This window comes from Drosophila grimshawi, unplaced genomic scaffold (assembly GCF_018153295.1).
Source record: "Drosophila grimshawi isolate 15287-2541.00 unplaced genomic scaffold, ASM1815329v1 contig_44, whole genome shotgun sequence".
Taxonomy (NCBI): Eukaryota; Metazoa; Arthropoda; class Insecta; order Diptera; family Drosophilidae; genus Drosophila; species Drosophila grimshawi.
In genome coordinates this window covers 10,790,252-10,812,771 of record NW_025063240.1, presented here as the reverse complement: position 1 = coordinate 10,812,771, position 22,520 = coordinate 10,790,252, and the positions used below count along the sequence as shown (strand labels likewise).

At 40.1% G+C, this 22,520-nt stretch overlaps 4 protein-coding genes across 4 annotated transcripts; all 4 read left to right on the top strand.

Moving 5' to 3' along the window:
* Positions 1–12,859: 12,859 nt before the first annotated feature.
* On the top strand, positions 12,860–14,469 carry LOC6558829. The gene is made up of 2 exons (XM_001984567.2): positions 12,860–13,293; positions 13,348–14,469. Exons 1-2 carry the CDS (start codon positions 12,976–12,978, stop codon positions 14,467–14,469), a joined length of 1,440 nt encoding a protein of 479 aa, XP_001984603.1. The 5' UTR covers positions 12,860–12,975.
* A 1,174-nt stretch (positions 14,470–15,643) lies between these two features.
* LOC6558793 lies at positions 15,644–17,669 on the top strand. The gene is made up of 3 exons (XM_032743013.2): positions 15,644–16,040; positions 16,220–16,392; positions 16,460–17,669. Exons 1-3 carry the CDS (start codon positions 15,704–15,706, stop codon positions 17,594–17,596), a joined length of 1,647 nt encoding a protein of 548 aa, XP_032598904.1. The 5' UTR covers positions 15,644–15,703; the 3' UTR covers positions 17,597–17,669.
* Positions 17,670–18,039: 370 nt separating this feature from the next.
* Positions 18,040–20,013, top strand: LOC6558475 (arabinose-proton symporter). Its single transcript, XM_001984569.2, has 3 exons — positions 18,040–18,418; positions 18,525–18,697; positions 18,759–20,013. Exons 1-3 carry the CDS (start codon positions 18,106–18,108, stop codon positions 19,875–19,877), a joined length of 1,605 nt encoding a protein of 534 aa, XP_001984605.1. The 5' UTR covers positions 18,040–18,105; the 3' UTR covers positions 19,878–20,013.
* Positions 20,014–20,571: 558 nt separating this feature from the next.
* On the top strand, positions 20,572–22,476 carry LOC6558185 (D-xylose-proton symporter-like 2). Its single transcript, XM_001984570.2, has 3 exons — positions 20,572–20,795; positions 20,873–21,048; positions 21,112–22,476. Exons 1-3 carry the CDS (start codon positions 20,621–20,623, stop codon positions 22,228–22,230), a joined length of 1,470 nt encoding a protein of 489 aa, XP_001984606.2. The 5' UTR covers positions 20,572–20,620; the 3' UTR covers positions 22,231–22,476.
* Positions 22,477–22,520: the final 44 nt, after the last annotated feature.

Genomic DNA, 22,520 nt, shown 5'->3' with positions numbered 1-22,520 from the left:
ATCTAAATGGTAAATATTGATATTTTGATTAGATATGAAGCTAACCAATGCTCCACTCAGTATAATGCCTAAGTACATAAACATATTCGAGAGTCGCATGTGTGTTTTTGTCGAAGTGTATGCATAAGTATTTGATTTGACTTAGTCAACACCAGTGTAATTAAAATTCGCAATACACAAAATTGAATTATTTTGCTTTTATGTTTGTATAGAAAGAAAAATGAATGTGCTACATACAAATGCATCTGTACTTGAAAGCATATGAGATAGCTAACTTTAAATAGTTAAAGTGCTCTCTTTGTGTTAACCACAGACTGAGTTTTGTTGTTGGTTGAACATTTGCTCACAATTATTTGCGCTAAACGTTTCATGCCCAGGGCCAAAGTCAGACCGAGTGCCGTAGAGGATGCTTTATTTGGTCCTTAAATAAATTATGTGGCATGCCTTCGGTTTTGGCTTCGTCTTTGTGATGATAAACACGTTCAAGCCATAGCGAACCGCATAAACCTTTACAATTACTTATAAATTTCCAGCATTTATAACATGCTTAATGAATTTTCAGTGGAGCAGAAGCTTCGCTCCTCCATCTCTGGCCAGACTGGCGCAGGACTGCCTTGCTGCCTGGCTGGGTGTCCGCCTGGCTGGATGCCTTCCACTTCCTTGCCTTGGCAATGTTTTTGTTGAATTATGATGCTTTTAAAATGTAATTTATTTTTTTAAAATAAACACTCAGCACAACTGCTTTTGGTCTGGCTCGCTGTTTCTTCGACTGCTTATTGTTCCACGCAGCGGCAATCAGTAATGAATTTTATTTAATTTTATTATTTCATTCAAAATTAAGTTTTGCCTTGCCTTTTATGAAAGTTATGTGCTGATCTTTAATTCCACTCATTTTATTATCCCCTTTTTTATTCATTGCCAGTATAATTGGCGAAAGTGAAAAGTTTATGTGATTTTTTGTGTATAAAGCGATAAGTAAGTTCAAGCGCCAATATATTCGAATTCATTTTATTGGAAAGCTTTAAAATGTTCAAGCTCTGCTGAGACAGATGAATAAATTATTACATATATATAAGTTTTCAGATATTGTGGATCTTTAAGGATATAGCGAGTGCGTCAGATAGCACAGAGCCTCCTTACACCTCCTGCATGCAACAAATCGGGTGTTGAAAGATATTTCCCACTTGCACCAAAGGGGCTAACGTAATGCATGAATAGCAAATCTAAAATATGCACTTTTGCTTATTGATATATTCATTATGGGTAATGGGCAAACAAACATGTCAAACAATTTTTCATACTGTCTGCGCTGAAATTGCATATTATCAAACCAACTTTGTGCAACCAAATTTGCAACACACACATTTTATGCAGTATTTCCCTCACACTCTTCACACTTGCCAGTTCAATATTTCAAGCTGTGCATATTTATCAGAACTCTTTCAATATGAAATGCAAAAATAAAAAAAGATGCACATGCATGCCAAAAGCATTGCACGTATGCCAAGCTAGCGGCAAAAATACCAAGCATTAACCCAAGAAGGAGAATGCTTGCTGATGACGCTGTCAAAGATGGCAACGCACTCGACTTGCAGCAATGTGCAAAATATGCAGCACATCTGAAATTGTGGCACATGGAAAACACCAGCAAAATGTATTTATTGTGTGTATATCGTAAATTGATGTGTGTATACTTATTTAAAATGCATGTATTACGCAAGTCCTCCTTTGATTGATGCAAGTAATAGCCAAAATGACGTATGCGTAATGTAGGTATACGTATTGAAAGATATATGTAGTTACATATACATACATGCAAAATTATAGCCAAGGCAACAACATTAATGGCCACTATTAAACTAATCGCTTTTGTTGCTTTCTGTTTGGCAATTATCCACACCAAATGTCTGCGCGGTAAGCAATGGCTAAAGATTACTAGGGGGCAGACAAGCAAAATTGTATCACGGCGGGGGCTGCAAAAACAATTTTACACCTGTCAGCATATAAAACGTTGATACACAAATGCAGAAATCTGTTTAAGTAGCGGAATTATTGTTGAAAAAGCAAAATCGACAAAAAGCCAAAGGAAACGGGGATACAAAAAGTAGCATAAAAGCGGTAGCCGAACCATTGGCCTTGGCATTAGGACAAAAAAGACAGCTCATTGTTCTTGTTGTGCTCACCTTTCATTTTCATTCTTTTTTGTTGTTCCATTTTCCACCGTTTTTTTCTGCTAAATAAACATTTATAAAAACAGCCAAAAGTTTCATTTCTGCTGATGCTGCTGTCGGCACCTTGGCGCATCCTCCCACCCAGCATTCCCACTTGGGCACAGCATTTTACTTTGAGATTTTCACTAACATTTCGCAAACTTTAATGGTAACGCTTGCCAATGTTATGTTTGTTGAGTTTTTTTTTTTTTTACAAATTTAGTGATTTAGTAAAAGCGAAGGATATATGTATATAATTAAATGTACAAGAACGACATCGAAAAATTTGGAAAGAAAAGGTGGAATATTATAAAATATTCTGTGTAATCCATATCAAAGAACTAAATATAGTTTAAATACATTTTACAAATTTTATACAGCTATATTAAAAAAGTTGAACGTTGATGTTTAAAAATAGTGGACTTATCTCTTTGCCTACATTATAAATTCAAATTGTTTGCAGCAGTTGAAGATATGTGCGTGGGGCGGTCTTTTTGTGTGCGTGCAGCCATTGCCCTCAAGCAAAACATCTTGAGCCAGATCTGTGCCGCGCTGCGATAGATAGTTAGTATAGTATATTTAAATGACCAAGTACACACACACACAGTGACGCTATATAGACACACGACTTCTGGTCATACATTTGAGCTGAGTAATGGGCACCATTGTTTGTTTTAAGCGTTGGCGATGCCTTGGCTCTGATAAAGCCATATGCAAGCAAGCCACTTGAATATGCAAACGAGGCGTTGGGCAAAAGGAGCGATGGGCGTGGATAGGATGCAGACTTGGCGTCTGGTGCGCCTTCAGCATATGCAGTCTCTGGGCACGCCCACTAAATGTTGTGCACGCTGCATACTGTGTTTTTGCAAGGCGCTATACGACATGGCCACTGTTGTGTTGGATGTTTTTGTTTCAGTAACTGTAACTGGTCTCGATGTCGCTGTTGATAAGCGTCAAGCGATGTCAGACATCAGCTCCGCAGGGTATCAGTGTTCGCTGTCTATATTTCTGTTTAAGTTTGTGTTTGTGTGTGTTTGTGTGTGTTTGTGTGTGTGTGTGTGTATGTGTATGGGGAAGAGTTTGGGAACGAGTGTGTGACTTGTTTGTTCATTGCCAAGTTGATGTCTAATTTAACGCTATCGGAAAGTTGCAAACGTTTGCATTGTGTATTTGTTGTCAATGTGTCAGACCAGGCTGAAATCAAGTCTTGTAAAGTTACGCTGAAAAACACATGTTATGCTTGAAGTCATTGACAGTTTCACCTAACACGCAGTTTACTGTTTGTTCTTGATTATTTAGTATGTGAGATGGCAATCAATTTAAGGTGGATGTATTGCTATCACAGTAATAGTCCTATGATATATACATGTATTTTTAATTTCTTTTTGCCAAACAAGATTTTGTTTCAGGAATCTATAAGCTATTTGTCGCACAAAAGGACCTAAGAGTTCATTATCCTTGCCAGACTCAATATAACTTCAATGACTGCCTAACTAATAAAATCACATATTCAATCTGGGAACATTTGTCATCAACTCAATAATTGTCAGCTTGCATGCGTGTGTGATTGGCGTATATACATGGTTTTATGTGAATGTATTCTACATAATGATCTGCAAAGTGCTGGGAAATGTTTTTACATTTACAAGAAAAACAAACTCAATTTAATTTGCCAAAAAGTTGACAGAAAAGGGGAACAAAAGCATCGAGAAGAGAAAAACTTGCAGTCATTTTAACTATATAAATAGGCTTAACACTGTTTGGTTGCTAATCTGCTTGAGGAACAGGTTTTACTCAGGAAAAAGGGCAACTGACCCTTTTTGGATTTGAGCTCTGTTTTGTTTTGCTTTTGCTGTTGCTCTGAACCCTTTCGGGGCACACTTGACCGCGCCTGCGAAAATCTGCATATTTCAGTGTTAATCCTACTTTAGAATTTATAAAATAAATTATTTACTTGACATGTCTGCCAGAGTACGGAAACAATGTGAAGAAAAATGACTCTCAACTTAAAGAGTTGAGAAATTGAAAAGCTTTGCAACGACTCAGCAACTTGGCCAATTCGTAGCCTAAGAAAAATAGTTGGCATCTATTGTTTTTATCCATAGCCAACAACTGTTGTCGGGCGTTAAGACCGTTTTGTCACATGTGTGTGCTGACGTGCCACAAAATGAATTGCTCTTGATTGTGGCAGCCAGCGAGCAACAAAACCCACGCCAATTGCCAGTGCAATGTGCATCGTTAGACAAAATGTAAGTGGAACCTTTACATACGGCTGCCAAAAACGCGCACATTCTTTCATACGTCCGCCCAGCTCCCGTCACTTCCACTACATACAATTTATGCTGGTGAATTATGAATGGCGTCTTAGCTCACGAACACACACTCTCACAAAGGTACACATGCATACACCTACACACATACACACACACTGGCAAGCTGAAGCTTTGTGCTCTTTTGTGGAAATTTATTTCAAAGCCAGCTGCACAAAATGTTCTCGCTCGCGCGTTTATTATAAATTCATATGCGTCGTCGATTAATTTTAGTTTCTTTGTCATCTCGTTTTTTTGCACTCGTTTTTTGCATATCATCCGCCCTTCTGCCGCAGCTATTGTCCCATTACTTATGCCGTTTTTAATTTGATCCATTCAATGCACGTGGCAGCCGCCGAGTTACAATAACAACAATGTGGCGTCTGCCATTTGAGACAATAACCTCAATAATTGTCTCACTGGCGATTATACTAAATAATCTGTGGAAAGCACAGGGGAGACATAAGATTATCCCTGTAGACTTTCAGGTGTGTTTGCTTCTCAATTATTAGTGAATTAAATGAATTATTTATTCAAGACCAGTACCAGCATAAAGAAGATACCATTTAAATAAAACTAAGCCACTTAAGAATCGATATAAACTTTTAGGTAATTGCAAATAGTTGAAATACAATAATAAAAAAGAATGTCTACTACTCAAGCTGCAGCACTATGTAATTACTTGGAAAGGTTTCATTAGACCCTTCAGGTGATTAACCCTGTCTGTTTTGTGTGTCCCACAGACAGGAAACTGCTTGGTAATCCACAAGAGACTGATTTCCATTAGGATAAGAGATGCAGATAGCTCGAATTTGGATTACAATCTATTTTGGCAACATTGTAAATCATTACTCCCCACTTTCTCAATTCCCCAGAGCATTGTCTGGTGGGCCACTTTTATCCGTATTTTTGTTTTATTTTTACAATCAAATACAAATCCAATGTAATCCTTTGGCAGCCAAGCGCAAAAGGGCGCCCAAATTGGCAGCAAAGGAAAGTCGCATCAAATATTTTCCATCTTAGGCCGTATTTCTCGCTGCTCCATTTTCTTTTCTTTTGTGTCTTTCATCGAAAGACAATTGATTTCTATTTTGGCAAAAGTGTTTTAATATTGCCTCTTTCCGTTGCTTGTGCGTTCTCCAGCAATATTTATTATTAGGTAAACATATCCCGCTCTTTGTATATGCAATAATTTTTGGTTTTCTATGCATTATCTTATTGTGTTTCGTTTACAGCTCAACAGCACATAAACACGCAACTGGAAAAACTCTCACACTCAGAAAAACACACGCATACAGCCTTAATCTTCATGCTCTTCAAATAAAAAGTAATAAAAGAAGCACAAAGGATAATGCGTTTTTAATGGCAACGAGTTGGGCTTTGGTGCCCGCCGCTGACTTTGTGGCTTTTTTTCAAGCGCAACTTCTTTTTATTTATTTTTTGTTTGTTTTTCGTTTATTAGCCTTGTTCGCGGAAAACAGATAAAACTGTTAAGAAAAATATTATTTACTTTTTGATTGCATAAAATCCGCTTCAGCCTGAAAAAACATGCTGGCAAGTGCGTTAAAAAAATTTAATTTAATTATTTTTTCGCCACCAATATTCTGGTTGGGTGAATTTAAAAGCATATATACAGGTGAAATTGCAAGGAGCAGGACCAACAGGCATTTTGCTCTGTTTGCAGGCAGGCAGCGGCAGCCCAATTCACGCCCACATGTGTTGATTAAGCGCATTCATTTGACTTTATTAACGAGTAGAGCGAGGCTGGCAAAAGTTTAAGCAGTGAGCCCGCCAGGATGTGCCAGATAACAGTAACGAGCCGCAGTAGGCTCAGTTACTGTGCCTGACGTTCATTTGGCCACCCAGGCAGCTCCACTCCTGACTCTTTTAAATTTGCGTAATTATTCAAATTTGAGATGTAAACTTGTCAGTCTGTAGTAAGTCTTGTTACTGTTGTTGTTTTTGCAGCTGACGCGATTTCGCGTGCTTCATTACCAGGCATAGAAACTGATGCACACACACACACACACATATTCTACAGGGAGCACGCTGACACCATGGCACGTGACTACTCATAAGCCATTAGGCGGCCATGCACACAAAAACCTGAGCTGCCAACTCGCATCGACTACCGTCTGCGTGCTGTTGTGATTCCATGCAGCTCGGTAGTGTCCACACCAGCTTGTATTGCCGTTGGTAATTGTTGACTAATTGAAGCGAGTAACTGCCAATGGGCATTAAGAACTGTGCAATAACAGCATTGTTAGGAGCAGTGACAGTCCTAGTCTCAGTTCGATTCATAGTCATAGTCAATTCGTGTCAAGTCCTGTCGTTTTCAGTGATTTAGAACGCCGCTTAGCAATTAAGACCTGTGTGCTGCCTGTGGTAGCAAATAAGCTGCAAATCGTGTCATCTTGCGTACGTGCTAAATTTCTTTAATACCGGAATATATCAAGCGAAATGCCAACAGACAAACCTGTCCATAATACTCTGACATAAGTAAAGCAATTAAATGCTATTGATTGTATATTAAAATGCAATATGTTTGCTTGTGCGAATGAAATAATGGGCAAAAAGGAGTTAAACCCCTCTGAGAAATGGTTACACTCACATCGATATTTGAAATTAGTTTAAGTATTATTCCAGATGATGATCTAGAACACGATGCATTTTTAAAAATCAAATCAGCTATGAAAAGTTACGGCGATGGAAAGTTTTGTATTTACTTTAACTTGCATTTCGAGCCAGAATCGTTTTGTCATCTTTAAATATAGTATTAGTTTAGAGGTCAAACTATGATTTAAAAGCCACGAATTTTGAAAATCGATCGACTATAATCGTATATGCAACTTTAAATGTAAAACAAAAATGTAAATGCAAAATAAAAAACAATTGAGTTAAATCATTTTTCTTACTTAATTTTGTCAATTGGTAGTTGGCCTGATTTAGATCATACTGTCAAACACACGCGCAAAAACACTGAGTAGCTCCAATTGAACCGTCAAACAGAACGAAAACCGTCGACTCTTTTGGAGAAATGACAGAACTTTTCGTTGGGTTGCTTTCTATTTGGTTTGGGTATTCGTTTCGGTACGAAATAGGTTCAGTTGAGTTTGGTGCGGATAACAAATTTGTATGCAAATCATCGCATTGAAAGAAAATCAATTAGCTAAAGTAAACACGCGGTGTATCCAGTAACAATGAGATCAGAAAGCAGACCTTGGTCGAGCTCCATTTGTAACGTGTGAGGCTGTCAAATGCGTTGCGGACTTAAAATTAATTAAAGCCCATTTTAGCACTTCGTACGTAAATGCTTAAACATGCGTCGTAGTTTTGGTTACGGTCGAGCATTCACTGCAAGCCCGGACAACAATTAGAGCCTGTAAACGTCGAGCATTAGGACAAGGAAGCCGTCCAAAATTGACCCAAAATCTACAAGCACACATACACATATGTATATTGTAAAATGTGTCAGGCATTTGCAAGGGATGTGAGGAGGGGATCTGTTCGGTTATGTATATGGCATGACTGTCATTTGCTTTATGCGCGCCGAAATATTCATGATTGTAGTTAACAAGGACAATTATGATTGATTTATGTGCAGGGTTATGCGCGTGCCATCGTCCTGGCCATTAGTTTGAGCCATGGCAACTGAGCAACTAAGTTAAGCTTTATGTCAGGTAGCTTAAGCTTAAAGTTCTACATAATGTCAACCATGCATTAAACTTAGCCATCATTTCAAGACAATGTGCTCATAAAAATTATGACTTTTATTAGGCCTCCCGACGATGCATAAAACTTTGAGTGTCTCGTTAAATGCGCAACCCAAAAACAAAGCCACATGATAGTGCCAACTATGATGATATGAAGAAGGCGAATTAATATTGCAAGTTTGTGTATAAGTGGCATGTGTGTCTGTGTGTGTTTTTAACTTATAACATAAACATAACATTTAATTAGATTGCTTATACGCAACCGAAGACGCCACCGCTGCAGGAAATCAAATGCCAAAACACAACTCATTTACATTTTGCTCAAATATTCGAATGTTGGGGCAGGTGCTTTACCATGGTGTTAACCTATAAACCTTTATTGTTTTAATTTTGTTATTGCTTATGTAAATGTGGTAAAGGAGCTCATGTCGAAGAAGGACTCGGTAGGCAGAGCAGATTACTCAACTAAGGCGATAAAAGCAGCATAAAATTACTTAACAATTGAAGGTGCTTGTCGTATATGTAAAATATTATACTTAATTAGTAAGTACTCCTTCGACATCTTTCCGTTCTCTCTGGTGTCAAAGGATAATGTAATTCAGCAAATCTTTTTTTTATTGCTCATTGCCCATAATCACTTTTGCTCTTTTTTACTCATTTATTACGTCACTAATCCCACCGGTCATTGGCCTTAATAAGTATAATATCCACACGCACCTGACCTGGTTAATTTGTATATATGTAAATGTTGATTATTTCATTTATTTCCGGTTCCTTTGGCCAGTTCAATTTTTGTCGACCGCTGTGCACATTTTAATCCGATTGTTTTCAATTATTTCTAAACCTGTTTGGCTGCCCCCCCTGTGTGCTCGGCGGGTGTCCTGGCGCCCAAGTCGCTCGTTATGCATAATTAAATTAGAGCAACAACAATAACATGAGTAGAAGGAGCCACGCCATCGACAACAGCCAGAGCAAAGAGATTATTAAAATGTTTACGTGCAACATGAACGAGTAGTGGGGCAGCAAATATAACAACAGTTGTTGCCACTGCAATGATGCAATTGTAATTGTATGTCCACGAACTTTGCGTTAAACGTTGTTTCCCATTGGAAAATGCAATTTATAATTTGTACAACATATAAACTAAGAGCCGTGACATTTATCGGTGCTAAGCAAAAGCCGTTGGCCTTTAAGTTGCAAGACCAACCCTTTTGGTCGGATTTTGGATTGAGGCAACCATTGTCGTTTGATACAATCGATGCCGTTTATCTTCTGATTTGTTGCCAAACGAAGCAAAACAAATCACTTGGTCGAACGGCTGCTGCTCCGTCTGGCAAACTAACAACTTCGCTTACATAAGCTACATGAAAGCTGAGTCCTGCACAGAGTAGTAGCTACAGCTTTAAGCGTAGTAGCTGATTTGACGAGATTTGCGCCGCTGATGCTGCTGCTACTGCTGCTGCCGCTAGGTTCACTGCAAATGAATTGTTGCCATTTTTCAGGCATCCTTGGCGCTTGACAAACCCTATGCGAGCCGCATAGTAGCTGGCAATAAAGACAACAAATAAATGGCACCAAGGACAAAAGGCGAACGCATTGGAATTTTGGTAGGCAACACGCCGCCTTGTGTTAACAATAAAAGCACGCCCCACAAAAAAGGTACAAATGTTGCTGAAATTTATTAGCACGCATTAACCAGCACACACGTACACATGCAACGACAAGGATACACACATATAGAAATTTAGAAATATATATATATATATATATATATATTTATATATGCTTACATGGCTTTCACAATTGTTTTGTCTTCCTGGCGGACAAACTTCTTGCCCTTTTTATTATATGCTTTCGCAGATTCCATGCCTTGAAGTTAATCAGGATTTGTGTTGCCTTTTTAAGATAAATTAATTTGTGATCTGACTTCGGGCAACTCCATTGAAATTTGCATAAATATCGTTTGCCGTGGGTTGCATGTAAATCTAAGCAGGAAACATAAAAATTCTATAGCCTGTCAAATTAAGTAGGGCTCTGAGCAACTAACATTAAACTATGCACTCGATAAGTAACCAAACAATACAAAAAAAGGCAAAATTATAACCCACCCCCCCACAACACACACAAACACTGGCAAACTACAAAACTCTATTATTTCAGTACATTAACTTTGGATTTATTGTTTATGGCGGAACAGAGCTACACGCATATACATATGTGGGCAGACACTGGCGCAATTTGTCACTCAGTCAATGGTCGCAAGCGAATACGACTGCCTTAGAGCCAAGAAGTTTGGTTCTTTACTCCAAGCTGTAGCATATAGAGTTTGAAAAAAAAGAGAAAAGAAAAAATGTTAGAAAGCCAATGGCGCATATAAAGTTACCTACGCACAGAATACTAAATTTCTTGTAATTTTCGTTCACAACATAAGTAAGAACAAAAAGAATTTGTGCATTTAATCAAATAAGTATAAATTTGACTGATTTAAGACTGTACGAAATAAAAATTCCGTTGGTTATACAAACGACGTTCGCGAATATGCAACACTAATTGAAAGCGCATTAATTATTTATGCTCAAATTGAGGTACACACACATTCCAGAATTAGTGACACAACCGCTGGCGTTGTTGTCATAAAATGCATTGTAAATTATGCACATGCGGCATATACGCAATGCGCTATAGTGAGGCAACCGCCAGTTGCCAGATCAATATGTGTGTTTTTCCCTAGACAGATACACATTTAAAAGCATGCACATACAAATATTTATTTTTATTGACTTGTAAGTATTTGCAAAATGTTCCTAGACCAATTTCGCATTGGAAGTCGGCACATCTTTCTTCTTTCTCATTTTCTCCCTTTTTTTTTTTTTTTTTTTTGAATTGCTTTTCGATTTTGCAATGTTTATGATACACATTTTGGCCAAAGCGTCGTAAATCTTTTAAAAACGGCAAATTGCCCATTTTGTGTTAGCATATAAAAATGCTATCCTAGAATAGACGCAGCGCGACGCGGAACCGATCAATAAAACATTTATTTATATTTTTTGCTTGAGTGGTCATAAAAATGCTGCGTATTTGTATGATGACTCCCCAACGCTGCCTAATTAATATCTATGTAGGCATCTACAAATCTTCACCGAGATACACACAACTTTAACTCTAAAGGTTGCCTCAGGGATTTATGGGCTGCAGCTCGCTGTGTCAGTAAATAAAAGTAAAAATGTGGCTAGCGACAGGCCACAGGAAACAAAAACAAGAACAAGAACAGAAAGTTCCACGGAAGTGTCACTTGGTAAGTCGATTGGTTACCAGCCCACACTAGCACAAGGCACTAGCTCGAAACTAGGAGTCCTTCTGCAAGTGTTTGTCTGCTGCTGAGCCTGTATTTATGTAGCGATAAAATTAAATTTATTTTAACGCCAGCCAAATGTGAGCCACACAGACCCACATTGCCCCAGACATTGCCATTGGCAGTGCTTGTGGGCGTATCATGTGCGCACATAGTCAAACATTATCGCGAACTTAGTTGCTAGTTGAAAACTTGGATGCCAATGGCCGGCAACGTTTGTCTATCCTTCCTCCTTTGCAGCAGCAGTGGAAGTTAGCGGAAATCGCTTAAATTTGCTGTAAAAGATGCGAGAGATTTCACAACACAGGCAGGAAAAGCACCTGCGATAAAAGTTTCTGCGCCATTTTCCACTTGCCTTATATCACATTCCGTGTGTGGAGCTCGCTAAACCTGCCACTTTTCCGGGTGGTGTTTGGGCCAACAACACTTCAGTCCGACACTTCCCTACTGCCCGCTGGCCACTGCCACCTCCACCGGCTAATGCAACCCATAAACAAACGCAATGAAATGCCGAATGTAATGCGCCGCAACCACGACACCAAGTGGGCGTATATGGTTAAATCAGTGATCGCTAGATTTTCTGACACCGCAATGCAGAACCAAAAGCAAACAGTCGCTAGTGAGATAAACAGACACATGAATAGTTCGTTTTTGCCAGCTTGGCAAATTTCTACTTAAGGTTTGAAAGAGTGTAAAACGATTTTAAAAGAGAAATTGTGTTTATAAAATACACTGCAATACTGGATTGTTTTTGTTTTGACATAGTTATGGACGTGTATAATTTGGCATTCAAATTTCAGGCGAGCAATATCCTGACAGGAATATTAACCCAATATTGTGTTTGCATATTTTAAAACATTTACTAATTGATTATGAAAGTCGTTTCAGTATTGGCCAATTTAAGCCAGAGAGAAAAGTTTTGCAATTGAATTTCGACCATTACGCATGAAAGTTCGATTATGTATTCATATGAAATTCATTTCGTAGTTGGCCGTTGCTCGAATTTCTCATATTTGTTAATTCATTGCATGTCAAAGCTACTAGCTCCATGCTTCATTAAACAAATGAGCATGGATAGTTGGGACCCGTGATTATTCAATGACAAATACACAATCAACTCATACATTTACTTCTCCTTCTGTATATGAGGTTATAATTCAGTGAGCTTATCGGTTAGCACCACGCTTATAGCACCAAAATAGTAGCTATTAATTAAAAGTCTTAATATGGTAATATATTGATTTTTTTGCGTTTAGATTGATGAGTTAAACGGTAACGCGGTTTATTTTGTATCGGAATTGCCGACGATAAGCTGATAATACACATAACGCAACTGTTCGTGCGTGACTTATAAATATAAATAGGATCAATGGGTTCTTTGTAGTACGCCAATGACAGGCGATAAGTTAGGAACACAGCGAGTCTCCTTCCAACAGGAGCAGAAGCCGAGCCAAGACCCTGACCAGAACAGTTGGCTAAGTCGCAGCCGAAAGAATCAGCCGCAATGGAATGCACTGGGTACTGGTTCGGTCATCTTTATATCTGGCGGCATGAGTCTGGCCTGGGGTGCTGGCTTTGCGTCCCATTCAACTCATCTGGAACTGCTCACGTTGACGGTACACATGCAAGTCTGCTGGTATGCAGCAGCACTCCTTGGAGCCATATTGAGCGCTGCATTGACCCATCGCACTCCGCAGCGCCCGGTTTATGTGAGTAACAGATTGTTGGTGGATTACAAATGGATGACATGACTTCGCCTACAGGTGTTTAGCTCTTGCCTGGTTGTGATCAGTGGTATTCTCTTCTTGTCGATGCCTCTGCAATCGAATGCTATTATAGCGGCCCGCTATTTGGATGGCTTTGCCAATGGCTTGATCTTTGTGCCAATGATGACCTCCGTGGGCGAGCTGTCGGTTTTGGAGACGCGCGGCGTACTGGCCGCTGCTGTGGAACAGTTAAACCACAATTTCGGCATCTTAATCCTCTTAACTTACACGGCCATCTGGCAAAGCGAGTGGAATGTGAATATTCTACCAGATCAAATTCATGGCCTGCTCGACATTCTGTTTGGAGTCGTCGGATTAGCTATGGCCCTCACGTATTGCATCGAGTCACCTGTGTTTCTTCTGCTGCGCCGTAATGAGCAGGCTGCTGTGGCTGCGCTGCGCCATCTGCAACGTCCGTATGTGGTGACGAGCGAGACATTCCTGCTACTGGACGAGCACAAGCGCTACGTTGCGGCCAATCGAGACCTTAGTTGGCCTCAAAGCATACAGCGTGGTCTGGTTCCATTGCTGAAAGTTGGCACACATCGCTCACTGTATGCACTGAGCCTCACACCCATCGTTTGGAGGGCTCTATTCGAAGCAGGCGTGCAGACGGCTCCACATTTTCACACCTGGCCATATGTTGTATTTGGTATATTACGTTGGGGCGGCTGCATCTCTGTTGTCTTCCTAATGGACACTGTCGGCCGCAAAAAGCCCACTCTATTTGGCACTTTTGCTGGCGGCGTCTTTGCCATTTCTTTTGCTTTGGTGCTTGATCGCGGGGGAAGCATGAGCTCTTCGCTAGCTCTTCTATTTTGCTTTCAGTTATTTGCGGGTGTGGCACATGCAGCTTCCTCGGTCTACCTAACAGAGGCATTTCCGCTGGCAGTCAAGCCATATTTTGTGGGAACCACCTATGCTATCGAACTGCTAATCGGAATAAGTTTTTGCAGCTATGTGCCAACAACAGCGGCCATATGCATATATTTTTATACATTGGGAGGCATATCGTTGATCTTCTTCTTGCTGGGCATTTTTTGTTTGCCAGAGACGAAGCTGACAACACCAATGGCGGCGCACTTGAAGATTCGCAAGTGGTTTAATGAGGATTTTTAAAAATATTAGTGTTAAATAAAAATTTAGATAATACTTTGAGAATTCTTAAGTACAGTTAGTACAAATTTCAACTGAGAAACAATCTTTTTATAAATGAAATAATTAATAAATACATTCAGGCCAATGGACTCAAAAATTAATAAATTTGCTTCAAGTCATAAATTGGAAAACAAATATCTGGGTCTATTTTCAAGTTACAATCGATCAACTTGCACTAATGCGCTGACCATGCACTTGATCTTGCTCTAAGAGCCACACACGCACATACATATATCAATGCAGTATGAATACTTTCTCATTGTCTAAATATACTCTTGTAAGATAAAAATAAAGTTTTTATAAACTTATCAGTGTCCCAACAAATTAACCTGCTGTAATCTGACATGACTTATATACCCATCAAACGTTAAAAATATAAAAAATTCTGTAGTCGGGAGAGCTCGACTACGCTACACACTGAACCCAATTGTTAAATATATTCAACTTTTTTATTGCAAAATTTCCCTTTAAAAAATTGTGCACACTCAAAGATAAGGATGTGTGGAAATTCGTACATATACAAACATATACACCCGCAATCGTAGATAACTTAGTTGTTTCTTATCCGATCTTGATGAAATTTTTTCTAATACATATATTAATTAGAGTCGCCCGCCTTTAAAAGTATGACGTTTAATGCTATCGAAATGAAGGCTGATCTCGATCAAATGAAATATAATTGATCTGTCCGGGGTATAAGACTACATTAATCCCAAATTCTTATATTGTTATGGTCTCTGAGCTTCGCGTGTTCACGCAAACCGACAGACAGACATGGCTATATCGACTCGGCTTTTGATCCTGAGCAAGAAAATATATATCCTATAGAGTGAGTATTTTTTTCTTTTTATTTTAAAACAGTAAAGTTTTCGCTATTGCTAAATATACATTCAACAAATTGATCATATTTCATTTTGGTAATATGCTTTTGTCGACTTAGCTAATGTATACGAATAACTTGATAAGTTCTGTTATCACCACTTTGATTTCGAATTTGAAATTACGTTCTTGCATTGTATCCATTTTTGGCGTATCAACTCAGCGATAAGCGGTTATCTCGCTTAGCTCGTCAACCATGAGTTTCCAGGCTTATCAGTCCTAAAGCATTAAAAAGAACTCAACCGTTTGTATGAGCTTTCAGTTACTAGTAGTTGACAGTTGGAGTTGGGTGAAGGAGGACAAGCCCAACTGAAAAATGCAGAACGACAAATATATGGGACCAGAGCCACCAGCATATGGTTTCACATCGGCTCCACCTCAAGCATCACAGAACTACCCACCACAAAATAATCCGCAGTATGGATACCCACCTTCACAAGGATATCCACAGCCCGGATATCCACAGCAAGGATATCCTCCACAAAGTTTTTCACCACCGCCACAGAGCTATGGGCAGCCGCCTCCGCAAAACTATGGTCCACCTCCACCACAAAACTATGGCCCACCTCCTACCACTACCATTATTGTGCAACCTAATGGTTGGTATAGCCGCAACCAGAGGAACAAACCGCAATCAAACGCTGCGGGTGCGGGTAAGTTCAACTGGACGTTTCGAAATAAGTCTGCTGGCCATAAAAAGAACTGCAGCCGATAAGATAGCCTGCGTGAATCAGGCAGTACTTGGTTGGGCTTACAATAAATTGTTTTCGATTAACCGATTACTCTGAAGTCTCCTCAAATTCAATTACCAATCGAAGTTTTCTCATTTCAGCTGCACTCATTTTTCTCACGGGTGGCATGAACATTGCTTGGAGCATGGGATTCCGAGATATTTATCTTCTGTCACTTAATCTGCATACGTGTGTTGCTTGGTTTATTGGTGGTATAATCGGAGCATTGTTAAGCTGCTTTCTAGCCAACAAATTGCCAAAGAAAATTGTTCTGGTTAGCAAATGATTTAATTTCTACACTACAACAGTAATTGTCTCATGCATTTTCTTACTTTCAACAGTGTTTCTGTTCATTACTGGTCATAATCGGTGGAATTGTACTTTCTACCACACGTTTAAACATCCAAGCCATTGAGGCTAGTCTCTATCTCAATGGCATTGCCAATGGATTGGCTTTTGCGCCTACAATGGCACTTGTCGGGGAGGTGGCAGTGTCTTATATGCGCGGTCCAATTGCCGCGTCCATTGAGCAATTCAGCGTCATAACCGGTGTATTTGTGCAAATTATATATTTGACAGCTTGGACCACAAATGACTACTATAATGACTTTACTACCCAGCAAATGCAAGGCACTCTCTCTGCCATCTGTGGACTGATTGCGCTGATCATTGCTGCCCTGCTGTGCATTGAGTCGCCAGTGATAATGCTAGCCAATGGAGAGGAGCAAAAGGCCATCGATGCACTGCGACGTCTACAACGCCCCGCCACGGTGACCAATGAGACATTTGCTCAGCTTGATGAGCATAAGCGTTATCTGGCCCAGAATAAGGAAATGTCGACGGCCCAAAGCATTATCCAGGCATTTCCTGCCTTTGTTCGGCTCTGCTACCTGCGCGCTCTCAATGCCATGAGCCTTTCTGCCTTGGTCTTCTACGCGATGTTTCTGACCCTTTCATACAGCAATATTTTTGGCTACACCTATATATGGCAGTACATTGTTTTTGGAATTAGTCGCTGGCTGGGAACCGCTATCTCTAGTTTTTGCATGGAGTCAGCTGGACGCAAAAAAACAATACTACTGGGCCTTGTGGTCAGCGGTGGCATTGCCTTTGGAATTGCCAATTTAATTTCGTATTACCCCCGCATGAGTACTGATACTTTATTTAGTTTGCTGTGCGTTTATCAGCTTTTTGCAGGCATTGCTTTCACAAGCACCTCTGCCTACATGTCTGAGGCATATCCCCTAGGCGTAAAGCAACACTTTATTGGATCTACCTACATTCTCGAAATGCTGGTCTTCATAATTATAGGATGCGTGGACTATAGTCTAGGAGGACATAAGATATTCTTTTACTCTGTCGGTGGACTATCCATATTTGGGTTCTTGATGGGCATATTCTGCTTGCCAGAGACCCGACGAACCACTCTACGAGAATCACAGGACAAATTTAAGGGTTTCCTGAACAGAGGCTTTTAATTAAGTAAATCAGCTTCTTTGTGAAATATAAATGATCAATGAATTCACAATAAATGCCTCATAAAAATTCGAATTATTTAATTTTAATCCTTTCATTTATATACCAAATTCAATTTCTATACAATCAACACACTGAGTCAGTTTCTATAAAAAGCGTTAAGTGTAATTCAATAATCTATTTCACCATACCTATTACCTGGAAATACTGATCACAACTCAAACGGGGAATACTAAAATATTTAATAAGAGTTGAAACGATGTTATAATGAAATACGTCTATTTGAGAGCCTAGTTCCAATCTATTCGTGACACTATCGAAGCTTTTGGACATGGTCATAACAACAAATATATAACAAAATATCTTATCAATAAAAGCGTGTGGGCGAGTTCCTTAATCAGTATTTATTAGGATGATAAAATAACATTAAAACGCGTTTGTTAGCACGCTGGGTTTTTAGTTACAAAACGTACTCCGACAAAAATAATTGTCGGTGAGCTTAGAAAACAGAATGGAAAAGGACAAATATCTGTTGTCAAAGCCAACGGCATATTGCTTCGCATCAGCACCGCCAGAGACATCACAGCCCAGTGTTTCCCAGCAGGAATATTCTCAATACGGATACCTACAACAAGAATATCCCCAGCAGCCAAATCCAACGCTGAGCTATTCACCCCAACAACAATACAACATACCACTCCCTCCACCAAAATATGAACCACCTCCATCGCACGCACCACCACACAACACTGTCCAAGTGCGACCCAGTGGCTTTTTTAATCGCATCCAAACTAATAGGCCCCAAATGAATGTCTTGAATGCAGGTAAGTTGCTGCTTAGTTATAAAATGTTAACATTATCCGATCAACAAATTGTTCATAAATTTCCGCTTTCCATATAAGATAATTTCTTATTGCTTCACTTTTTTAGCTGCCCTCATTTTCATTTCGGGGGGGATGAACATCGCTTGGAGCATTGGATTCCGTAGTCGCTTATACTATAATATAACCACGCATGTGAGCGTCGCTTGGTTCATTGGCGCCATCATTGGAGCAGCAATCAGCGGTTTTCTGCCCAAATTTTTGCCAAAGAGAGCCATAACGGTAAGCACATTGCTAACTCTTAAATCACCATCAACTCCAATATACAGATTTTCTTTCACAGCTTTTCTGCTCCATGCTGACAATCATTGGTGGCATTGTTAACGCCAGCACCCACTACAATATCAATGCCCTGACGGCAGCGCTCTATATGAATGGCATTGCAAATGGATTGGTATTTGCTCCCACACTGGTGGTTGCTGGAGAGTTGGCCGTGTTCTATATGCGTGGAAAGATTTGCTCATCTACGGAACAGCTGAGCTTCAACTTTGGCATCTTTTTGCAAATCTTGATACACTCAACCAGCTCGGATTCAACATGTCACTACGATGGTTTCAATCCAGATCGCATAAGTGGCATTTTGTCCGCAGTGTTTGGATTTATTGGACTATGCTTAGCCGCTTTGCTGTTCATTGAGTCACCAGTGGCATTGCTGGACATGGGGCTAGAGGATCATGCCACGGATGCGTTGCGTCGCCTGCAACATCCGTTTACTTTTAATGGGGAAACATATGCACAACTGGCGGAGCATAAGCTTTACGTAGCCGAAAACAAGCAGCTGTCATCCGAGCAGAGCGCTGTTGAGGCATGTCCAGCCTTTGTGAAACTCTGCATTCTGCGTGTGCTCAATGCGATGAGCATATCCAGTTTTATTTACTATGCATTGTGGCTTTCCACAGACGATTTTTACAAGGAAAATGAGACGAGGTCGACTTTTCTAATATTTGGCGCCTGTCGGCTGCTGGGCAGTTTTATCACTTCCTTTTTAATGGATTCGATTGGGCGCAAGAAGTCGACACTACTGGGCCTTATAGTTTGCGGCTGCTTGGCAATTGGCATTGGCAATCAATACCACTTTCCTGATTACAAATATGTTGAGCTTTTGCTAGATATCTTCCAGGCATTTGCTGGCGTTGCATTCGCCGCCTCCTCTGCCTACCTGGCCGAGGCCTATCCTTTGAAAGTAAAGCAGCACTTTATTAGCTTCACCTTTATTGTTGAGCTTGTGGTGTTCATTGTAATTACATCTCATGACGTTGTCAATGAGTTCTTCTATGTTATCGGTGGCATTTATATAGCCGTCTTCCTTCTGTCAATTTGGAGCCTGCCAGAGACACGAAGAACCACTTTATTAGAGTCACAGAGAAGATTCCGAGGCTGCTGCGGATCAAAAAGACCTTAAAGGAAAGGAAATCAATAAGAATTTACATTTTCCACATACAGGAATAACTATAGCTTAAGAAAATAATACTGTTTATGAGAGTGTATCTTTTTAAATTAGTAAAATGGATCCACTAAAGTAAAAAAAAAAGAAAAAAGAATTTCAATACCTTTGTTATTCATTTATTTCGGCGACATTGTTGAGTCATTGCTGTTTATGACAGAAATACTAAACAAGTGTTAAAGAGAAACACGGTATGTTAGAGATATAAATGGTTGCACAGAGACAGAGAGAGAGAGAGAGAGAGAGAGAGAGATAGAGAGAGGGAGAGACAGAGAGATAGAGAGAGAGAGAGAGAGAGAGAGAGGACAGAGAGACATGTATAATGAGTAAGCATAGTTTGGAAAATTGCTGAAATAGCTGATTAAAAATTTTCCTCGCCAAACTCAGTCAGTAAATAACATTTATCTATAATTTGCTACACAAAATGTAACATATGCTCTTTGTTATCGTGGTTAGAATCCAATATAATCATTGAAAGATACGTGACGGGCTGATAGGTTGCACTGTGGGCAATGCGATAGCGATAGCACCACCAAATCTATTGACAACTCATGTTTGCCAATCAATGTGCGATAAGAAGCATTTACCTATGGATAAGACAAATACAAACCTGTTCTACATGGAGTCCAAAATGTGTGTAGCTTCATGTAGTACTCTGTTGCGCCTCGACAAGGTTGGACGAAACGAAAGGTTGAAAGAAAATGGAACAAAAAAGCCAATATCAACGAACGGCGTCACAAATCATTGTTGGTTACTCACCACTGCCACAGCCAGATCAGGAGAAAATGTCAAAACGTTATCTACTTTATCACAATCCAGATAGTTGCTGCATTCGTGATACACGCAATCAGCCCCAGGCAAATGCTTTGGGAGCTGGTAAGCATTAAATTAATTCATAATAATGGTAAATTATTATCTCAAACTTTCTTTCTTCGCTTACCTCAAACTTATAGCTGCTTTGATCTTCCTTTCGGGTGGCATGAACTTAGCCTGGAGCATTGGATTTTATAGTCAAACCGATGAGTTAACCCCTTCCATGCATCTTCGCAGCTCCTGGTTCATCGGAGCTATCATCGGTGCTTCACTTGGAGTTCTTGTACACAAGCACCTCACCTACAAATTACTTACAGTAAGCAAAACTATTACATTAAATTGCATATGATTATCGTAACATTTTACTTTTTTCCTGTAGCAACTCAGCTGCCTGCTCGTTTTAATCGGTGGTGTTCTTTTTGCTGTCGGACAGAGTGGAGGGGAGGCTGCTGTGTTGGCAGCACGTTATCTGAATGGCCTGGCGAACGGACTCGTGCTGCCATCCACTCTGGTAATGGCTGGGGAGTTGACAGTGTGTTACAAGCGGGGAAATATCGCCTCATCCATCGAACAAATGTCCAGTACTTTGGGCATATTTATGCAGATCGTTGTCAGCGCCAGTTGGGATATGGATTATGATTTGACCGTGGACCAGCTGCAGGGTGTGTTGTGTGCCCTTTATGGCTTCATTGCATTCTGCCTGGCTACCCGATTCAGCGTAGAGTCACCAGTGCGTCTTCTGGCCCACGGCGAGGAGGAACTGGCCATCGATGCGCTGATTCGCCTGCAAAATCCCAGAGCTGTCACGAAAGAAACCAACGAGCAGCTGACGGAGCACAGTTCCTATATCGCACATAACAAATCGTTAAGCCTAACGGGAGCCTGGTGTCAAGCCCTGCCAGCTTTATTGCGTCTCTGCCTGCTTCGCGCCCTCTATGCAATGAGCACGAGCATCTTGGTCATCTATACGCTAACATTTACCAGCACCAGCGTCTATGGTAGCTCCAGTGGCCCCTATATACTCTTTGGACTACTACGTGTAGCCGGCAGCTTCAGTGGCGCATTTGTTCAGGATACGCTGGGCCGCAAGCTGACCCAGTTAATAGGCTTCATGGTCTGTAGTGGTGCGGCCCTTGGTCTGGCTAGCAGATTTTCGGCAGAGGATTTTGTGAGACTATCAGACTTGAGGATGGCATTATGGCTGCTGCTTATCTTTCAATTCTTTGCGGGACTTGGCTTTGCACCCAGCTCTGTCTATCTCACGGAGGCCTTTCCACTGTCTATAAAGCGTATTTGCATTGCAATCGTGTACATCATGGAGTTGAGCGTACATTTGGCTATTTGCGAAGTGGATCTCAGCGTACATGTTGATGGCATCTATTTCTCTGGCCTTGGCATATTTATGTTGCTGGGCTTCATGTTCAGCCATTGGTATCTGCCAGAGACCAAGTTTTTGACGCTACGCCAGGCACAAGAAAAGTTTCGGGATTTCTCATGATCAACGAGGACTATCATTTAATACTAGCTTATTTAGTCATATACATATATACACTAGCCATATAAACAAATATTTTTGTACATTCTTTTATATATTAAACGACTGATAGCTCGCAAGATCAGCGAGCTTTTAGAATATCGGCGAAAAGCAATCTATGCACACAGTAATATTTTAAAGTAAAATATTTGTATATCGAACTTTAAATCAATAAAATTCACATTATACTGTGTTAAATTAATTTTAAATTGTATAGTCTTATGGTGTTTTACATTTTTTCTCTCAGTGTATGG